An 8,696-nucleotide genomic window follows, 5' to 3' on the forward strand; every position below is an offset into this window, starting at 1 on the left:
TAAGTTTGGATCCAGGTTGGATTTGGAATCGTGGAGATGCGGAAGGAGACCCCAACCCCGCTCGCGCCCCCGGCGGCCCGCGAGTGGAACCTGCCCCCCAATGCACCCGCCTGCATGGAACGGCAGTTGGAGGCTGCACGGTACCGGTCTGGTGAGCCGAGATTCTGGGCCTGGAAGCCCCTTTACCCAGCCCCGGTACTGACCCTGCCAAGTCCACCCAGCCCCCTTGCGCCCTCCGGACGCCCTGCCAGGCGTTCGGGGGCTGCCCAGCCCCACCCCACAAACCCGATCTCAAATCCAGACCCGGCCGGCGTTGGGTTTTCTGAGGTTACCATAGGAACGAGCCGGGCCTGCCATCTGACACCTTGTAACTAACTTCCTTCTCCCCACCGCAGATGGTTCCCTTCTGCTCGGGGCCTCCAGTCTGAGTGGTCGCTGCTGGGCCGGCTCTCTGTGGTTTTTCAAGGATCCCAATGCGGCCCCCAACGAAGGCTTCTGTTCTGCGGGCGTCCAGACCGAGGCCGGAGTAGCTGACCTCACCTGGGTGGGGGACAAAGGTATCCTAGTGGCATCTGATTCAGGTGAGTCACTCCCTCCCCTGGAATTGAAGATGTAGGTTGGTGTTGGAAAAGGTATTTTTCCCCCTACGGTTTTAAACTGCTAGGGGGCTAATGTCCAGTCAGTTCACGCAAAAAATTAAGAAATGGATTGCAGTCTTCCCTTGGCCCCCCCGTCAGCCTAGACCAAAGAGAATGCTGATTTAAGAGGTGGTGCTGAAGACAGTCAGTGCTACCTTTATTCCTATTTATTTGTTTATTTTTTGAGACAGTTTCTCACCATGTAGTCCTGGCTGCCCCAGAAGTCACTAAGTAGACCAGGCTGGCCTTGAACTTATAGGGGTCTTTCCCTTGCTTCTGCCTTCCCTGTGTTGGGATAAAAGACATGTGCCACCATGCCTGGCCTCCTCTTTTTACTGTTATGGGTATTCTGGGAATTGAACCCAGCCACCTTGCTGGGCAACTGAGTGTCAGGCTGAGCAATTATAGGCTTTGGTGTTAAAGGAAGAAAAAAAAAATGAAGTTGGGGGGGAGTGAATCTTAGGCAAGTTAGGGATGAGTATGATCAAACTATTGTGTGCATGGACAAAATTCTCCAAGAATCAAACATTACATTAAAAATCATATTAAATGAAAATTATATTAAATAAAATTTAGAAGTTGATGGGAACTGGGTGTGGGCGCTGCCTATCCCAGCAGAAGCAGGTGGATCTCTGTGAGTTGTATGCCAGCCTATTCTACATAGCGAGTTCTAGGCCAGCCAAGGCTACATAAAGAGACCCTGTCTCAAAAAGATTTATTTGGGGTCTGGAAAGATGATCTGGTGGTTACAAATACTGACTGCTTTTTCAGAGGACCCAAGTTCCCAGCACCCACATTGCCACTAACAACCATTTCTAACTCTAATTTTTGGGGAATCCAGTGCTCTGTTTTGGCCTCCATGGGCACTGAATATACTCAGTGAATAGACACAAAGACAAAACACCTATACAGTTAAAAGTATCTCAAAAGTTTGTGTGTGTGTGTGTGATTTTTTTTTTTTTTTTTTTGAGACAGTTTCTCTGTGTAGCCCTCACTATCCTGGAAATCTCTGTAGACCAGGCTGGCCTCAAACTCACAGAGATCCATCTGCCTCTACCTCCCCAGTGCTGGGATTAAAGGCGTGTGCCATCATGCCTATTGTATGCATGTATTCTTAAGGTGTAGGGTGTGAAAGTTGAAAAGTAGAATAGTAGAGATTGGGCCTCTCTGGCAGTGTTGAACGTTAAAATAGTGGAAGGCATTTTTTTTTCAAGCAGTTTAATCAAATATTTATTAATGTCTGAATAACTGGGAAGAGATATTATCACTAAACTGTGCTGTGTAAGGCTTTATCTTTTTCTCCCTGGGAACCAGTTTCCCAGTATCCTCTCTCTAGAAGCAGAACAATTGATTTTATATCAATTTCCCTGTCTTTCTAGCAGTTTTCCCCACATAGTCATCTGGGCTGTTGTTAGGAAAGCAGTAAGGTAACTTAAAACCAAATGACCTGGAAGTTAGCTAAGCCCTTTAATGATGTGGACTTTGCTTTTACAGGAACAGCTTTTTGTTAGTTCAGTAACAGTGCCTGCCTGAGTCCTAGGCATGAGTTACTACCTTGGTCTAACCCAGGCTTGTGCTTCCCTCACCTACACCTCACCCCACTCTATCCTCAACAGGTGCTGTTGAATTGTGGGAACTAGATGAGAATGAGACACTTATTGTCAGCAAGTTCTGCAAGTATGAGCATGATGACATTGTGTCTACTGTCACTGTCCTGAGCTCTGGCACACAAGCTGTCAGTGGTAGCAAAGACTTCTGGTGGGTCCCTGCTTTCATTACTTCCTCTCTAGGCTGCCTGTGGGTATCCTTACTATCCTCTTAATTTCATTGAGTAATGTTTTGGGCTGTTTTTAGAGTATAGTGAGTAAAAGCATGTCTGTTTCCTTAGAGATTTGGTAGTGCATTATAAATAAGACAGCAGGAGTTTAGGAGACAGATATGGGACATGTTGGTCAAACATGTTCTTGTTTGAGTACATTTTTACGTTGATAGTGCAAGTCACGATTCCTATTTTTTTTTTTTTTTGCATTACAGCATCAAAATTTGGGACCTGGCTCAGCAGATGTCACTGAATTCATACCGAGGTAAGTATTCCTTCTTGATTGGTACTGGCTGTAGTTATCTTTTATTTTCTCCTTTGGGATCTTTGAACTTTGGATAATAATAACAAGTCTGTGTTCTCTTTGGTAGCTTCTCCTTACCCCCTACCTACAGTCAGGTTCCATTATCTGCCACCTATCTGTTTCTCTGGTTTATCAGCCTTTTGACTACATGGGTGTCTTAGTTATTGTTTTTTCTTGTGAAACAGCACTATGATTAAGGAAAAAGCATTTAGTTGAAGGCCTGCTTACAGTTTCAGTGGGTTAGTCCATGACAGTCACCGTGAGGAGAATGGGGGCAAGCAAGCAGGCATGGTGCTGGAGCAGTAACTAGGCTTACATCCTAATTCACAAGCATGTGGCAGAAAGAAAGCAAGACTGGGCCTGGTGTGAGCTTTTGAAACCTCAAAGCCCACCCTCAGGGACACACCTCCTCTAACAAGGCCACACCTCCCAGTCCTTCCTAAATAGTCCACCAATTAGGAGCCAAACATTTTAAACCACAGTGGCCAACAACCTCTATCATCTTATACGTAGGGTTCATCAGATTCTTTTGAGTCTCCATTTGGTATGTCCCCTTCCTGTCCATTTCTTACATTCCGTTTACCATCAGGCTTTAGCAGTAGCAGTAGACAGTTTCACTCATCTCTTCGCCTGTAATCTTTGACTCTTTCCCTTCTTGATTGGTTTCTTGTAGCCTGCAGATCAAGATTCCATTTTCTTGTCAGCATTCAAGCTTTATTATGACAGTAAGCTGTGCACCAGCTTGGCCCAGACACAGTAGAGCCTTGTTCTCAGAGGATAAGATCTGGGACTTGTGCATGTGTGTGAATGTGTGCCTGCATGTGGATGCCAAAGGTGTACTTTGGAGATACCTACTTTGTTTCTCAAGCCTGATTCTCTCACTAGGACGTGGAGCTCACAGATGAGGGGAGGCTGACCAGGCAGGGAACCACAGGGTTCACTTGTCTCTGCCTCCCCAGAGCTGAGATTATAAGCAAGTGCCACCATACTTGGCTTTTTACTTGGATTCTGGGGTTGACTTCAGGTCTTCATGCTGATGTGGAAAGCACTTTACTGATTGAGCCATCTGTCCTGACCAAGACTTTTGAATTTTCACCTCTGTAAAACATTTTTCAGGGTATTTCATCGCTTTCTTTAATGTGCTTTCTACTTAACACAACCAGCAGTTGACTTTATTTTGGTAGCAGTTCTTCATGGTTTCTGAATTTATGAAGATTCTAGTGAGGATAGAAGGATGGAGGGTGATTTAATCCTTAAGACAGAACCATTTGAGTACTCTGGAAGGGCTGGTTAAACAACCTCAGTCAGTGATTTCTTCAGCTGCTAGCTAATTTGTAGCAGTGATTTTTTTTTCCATGTAGACCTCCTAAAAGTATTTAAAAGCTATACCCTCCCATACATTTTAACACTGTTAAAAGATTTGAGTAGGCAAGTGAGATGGCTTGGTGGGAGACCTGTGTTTGATCTTTGGATTCCACTGGTGGAGGAACAGAACTGACTCCTGCAAGCTGTCCTTGGATCTCCATGTATGTGCTGTGGCACATATGCACACATACACAATTAATAGATGAATATTTTTAAAAATTAGGTAGTTGCCAAGAAGTTAATTTTTTTTGTCATATCATTGTTATACATTTTTTTCTAAGCATGTGTTTTTCAGTGTCAGTAACCTACTCATAGAAACTGTTTACAAATAGCCTAATGATGAAAACTAATTTGTATTGTTAGCAGCAATAGATTTCATGTTCTTTTAGAAAAAGGTCCAGCTTGGTTTATTAATTCAGATAAGCTAATTGGTTATGTTCTTATGACAACAACCATTTCATTTTCCAGTTTTCACTGTTAGAAACAGAAAGGCAAGTCACAGAGCTGCGCTTGTATTTGTGGGGTGACTGAGACAGGGTCAGTCCCTTCACTGAGTTCTTCCAAGAGCCCTTTGCTCTTTGGCTCTTAGGTTGAGAGCCTTAGGTTTTCAGGCTGGAAGGGAGGTACATGTTCCACCTATAAAGTGGGAGAAGGGTGATGGGAAAGCAGATCAGAAAACTCACTTTGCTTAAAACGTAGCACCAGAACTCTCAAGTTTTTCTGTACTACTTAGAGGTCTGTGTCTCTATTATGGAAACTTATAGAACTAGTTAACCTCTTTGAAACATCCGTATTGTAAACTCCTCCTCTCTTCTTTCTAAGACTGTAGTTGGACTTCATCATCTCTACTAGTTTATTATTTTCTCTCAGCCTTTCAGGTTTTTAAACTATCAACTTTTCCTCTGGTTGTTGTTTTGGTTTATAATCTGTCATAATATTTATTAAGTTACATGATGGAAGCAGGCCTACTTCTTACAGTCTACAGTCTCTTTTCTCTGCCATGTTTCTCCTTTACAGCTCATGCTGGACAGGTCACCTGTGTTGCTGCCTCTCCCCACAAGGACTCTGTGTTTCTTTCATGCAGTGAGGTGAGATCCAGTCACTTCTTTCCAACCACAGCTGAACTTTAATAGGCCCAAATCCTATTAAATCTCCAGTGTGGAGACTGGCCAGCAGCTGTTCTTTTGGATTATGGAACCCTTTTTCTTCCTAGGACAGTCGAATTTTGCTCTGGGATACCCGCTGTCCTAAGCCAGCATCGCAGTTGGGTGAGTCTGAGACCAGTGATGAGAAAGTGGTAATAGAAACCCACTTGGAAGAGGCTTTGTTTGTCCAGAGTCAGAGCAGAGTTGCCAGGTGCCCACCCTCTGTGACATCATTTTCAGTGTCACTGATGCTCTGCTGACCTAGTGCAGTGAGTACCAAGAGGAAGGACTAGCGTCAAACAGAGACAAAGGGCTGGAGTTATGCTATAGTTTTATGCTTTGTGCTTTAAATGTATATCCCCCAATGACAGGAGACTGATGGATAGATGTAGGCTGTGAGGCTCGGGGATGAGGACAGGCATGATTGCCATAGCAGTATTTAAGAAACCCAGTGAAAGTGTTCCCAGGACTTTGTGACTTCATTTGAAAAACTGCTCCTTCTAGGTTGTGGCTTTTGTTTCAAACCTCCCTTTTCTCTTTTCTAGGCTGCAATGCCTCTGGCTACCTTCCTACCTCCCTGGCTTGGCATCCTCAGCAGAGTGAAGTCTTTGTCTTTGGTAAGGCAGCATGACATGCTGACTGGGAATGGGGCCGGGGGGTGGGAAAATGCTCCCTGCACGGTGTACATGCTCTTGTCAGCTCACCTAGGCACTACATGAATTATGCCAGTTTTGTTTAGCTTTGGAGAACGTATTATTTTCCTAGTGGGTTTGGTTCCTCATTGTTCCAGCTCCCCTATTCTGAGCATGGTTAGTGACTGCACATGGTAATAGCTTGTAGTTAAAGTAATAACTTTATCCAGTAATTGTTACAACCACACAGTGGCTTACTGATCCTGCCTTACAGAAGGTAACTGGTGCTCAGAGTGGTGCTTGTCCATATCTTGAGGGACTAAGATACATTTAAATCCAGGTCTGGCTGATAACAAAAAGCCTATGTGGGCTTCTTGTTGTTTTCTCTCCTAAGACAGGGTCTTTCTGTGTAGCTCTGGCTGCCCTGGAACTTGGTATATAGACCAGGCTGGCCTTGAACTCAAGGAGATTATCCTGCCTCTGCCTCCTGAATGCTAGGATTAAAGGCATGCTTGACCATGCCCAGCCTGCAGTGTATGTTCTTAACTACTGTGACGTGCTGTTTCTTCTACAGGTGATGAGAATGGATCTGTCTCCCTTGTGGACACCAAGAATGCAAGCTGTACCCTCAGCTCAGCTGTACACTCCCAGTGTGTCACTAGACTGGTATTCTCTCCACACAGGTACTGTTTGTCACCAAGGACCTGGAAGGGATGGGTGGGGACTCTGGTGAAGGAGTAGGAATGGAGTGATAAGGGATGTATCTACTAGCAAAGCATTAGCTGGTTACGTTGTTCCTTAGATGGGGCAGTGCTCTAGCTTGGTTTTCCTAAGTTAGTCAATGTAGTCCTTATTAGGGGTTGTGTAGGCTGAAATGTGATCTCATTCCTGTTCAACACAGCTTGATTAACAATGTAGGCTTCTGGCACCATGTGGTTGAGGAGTCTGGTTCTGGGTAATTGCTAATGTAGAGAGGGACCCATTGGGGTAGTTGGTTGCCAGGATGGTTTCTTTGAGCGTGGGCTCTGTTTGATTTTCCTTGTCTTTCTTTGGAATTGTAATGGCAGCAAGACGTTAACCTGAACTGCCTACCAGGCTGGCTTCTCACTTGGCTCAGTTTACAGTGGGGTTGGAGCTGGCCCAGTCAGGTTTTGGTTGTGGAATCTGTGAGTTTTATCTTCTCTTCTCTTTGTGCCCTCTCCTAGTGTTCCCTTTCTGGCCTCTCTCAGTGAAGACTGCTCACTTGCTGTGCTGGATTCAAGCCTTTCTGAGGTGTAAGTTTGAAGTAGAATCCCATGGTCAGGAATCAGGGATCAAGACCAATGGGCAAGCAGGTCTGTTTTCTCTTCAGGAACATGCATGCAGAATTCTTCCTTTGTTGGGTCTGGAAAAATGGCTCAGCAGTTAAGACCACTTCCTTTTGTTCCCAGCATCCACATCATTCTGCTCACAGCTATATGCCACTCCATATAGAAAGCATATGATGCCTCTGGCTTCTGTGGGCATCTGCACTCAGGTGCACATACTCACTTACACATTATTAAAAATAAAAATAAATAGAAGAAATTTCTCAACAACCACCCCTACCCCTGCCAAGAGTTTTCTCCATTTGTGTGTATGTGTGTGCAGAGACTGAGCACTGGAAGCAGTCTGATTGTAAGCTAAGTCTAGCTAGCATTCCAGCTTCAGGTAGGGAACCACTTTGGTAGCATGAAAGGCACTGAAAGGAACACCTGGGTGTACATCTTTGCGATGATTTCCTGCTTGGTCGTAGATAGATATATCCACTTCCTTGCTCTGCCCACCATTTCTTTAGACTGCATTGGATGATTGAACTTGCACTGTCTGGTGATGAGGCTGTACAGTGGTGAAATGTTTCAAAAAATGTGTCCTGAGCATGTTAGGTTTTCTTTCTGTCTTATCACTTGGGTTTTTGTCTTGTCTCTTATCACACCTCATTTCCACCCCCTTTGTTCTAGGTTTAGAAGTCGAGCCCACAGAGACTTCGTGAGAGATGCTACGTGGTCTCCACTCAACCACTCCCTCCTTACCACAGTTGGCTGGGACCATCAAGTCATCCACCATGTTGTGCCCCTAGAGCCTCTCCCAGCCCCTGGACCTGAGAATGTTGTGGAGTAGAATGGATTTCAGAAAAGAAACAAGCCCTCCACCCGCAAGAACCTACTTGCTTGCCCCTGCCTTCTGATTGAGAGTGCACAGGAGCCTTGTAGAGCATGTTTACTCCCTAGTCCTGTGCAGTAATAGGCAGAATCTCAGCCTCAGGGAGGCTGCATCCCATAGTGACTAGGAGGAGAAACTTCCTTTATAAATGTATGTATGTGTGAGAGCATATGTGTATGAGTGTATTGACTAGTTTGGGGTGGGGGAAATGATCCTTCAGCTTTCCCAAAGCAATGTTCTGTATTCCCCACAAAGTGACCAGAGGGTTTTATGCTCCCCAAGTCCAAGAATTGGCAATTTTGTTTGGCATATGGAATGTGGTTATCCATAGACTCATGGGAGTAGTTCTGCTACTCAGATGGGGTAACTTATTTTTATATAGAGTTTAATTCATTATTATGGGAAATACTTCCATTCACAAAAGTCCAGCCCACTGTACCTTGAGAGGACACAGGAAATACTACAAATCCCTGTTAAGCTGAATCAAATCCATATTCTGGGTAAATAAATTTGGCTGTTGCAATGTAGTCCTTGCTCACCCTGTGCCTTCCTCATTGTTGTGTATGAGAGATATGAGTGCTGTCCTATCATAGATTTCACAGAAAGTTTTAG

At 44.7% G+C, this 8,696-nt stretch overlaps 1 protein-coding gene across 1 annotated transcript; it reads left to right on the plus strand.

Annotated features, from left to right (window-relative positions):
- Positions 1-16: 16 nt before the first annotated feature.
- Wdr77 (WD repeat domain 77) lies at positions 17-8,611 on the plus strand. Its single transcript, XM_006986391.4, has 10 exons — positions 17-151; positions 396-581; positions 2,255-2,396; positions 2,673-2,722; positions 5,144-5,214; positions 5,340-5,394; positions 5,817-5,888; positions 6,478-6,586; positions 7,109-7,177; positions 7,883-8,611. Exons 1-10 carry the CDS (start codon positions 37-39, stop codon positions 8,040-8,042), a joined length of 1,029 nt encoding a protein of 342 aa, XP_006986453.1. The 5' UTR covers positions 17-36; the 3' UTR covers positions 8,043-8,611.
- The last annotated feature ends 85 nt before the right edge of the window (positions 8,612-8,696 follow it).

The sequence above is a fragment of the Peromyscus maniculatus genome, chromosome 6 (genome assembly GCF_049852395.1).
Source record: "Peromyscus maniculatus bairdii isolate BWxNUB_F1_BW_parent chromosome 6, HU_Pman_BW_mat_3.1, whole genome shotgun sequence".
Lineage (NCBI taxonomy): Eukaryota > Metazoa > Chordata > Mammalia > Rodentia > Cricetidae > Peromyscus > Peromyscus maniculatus.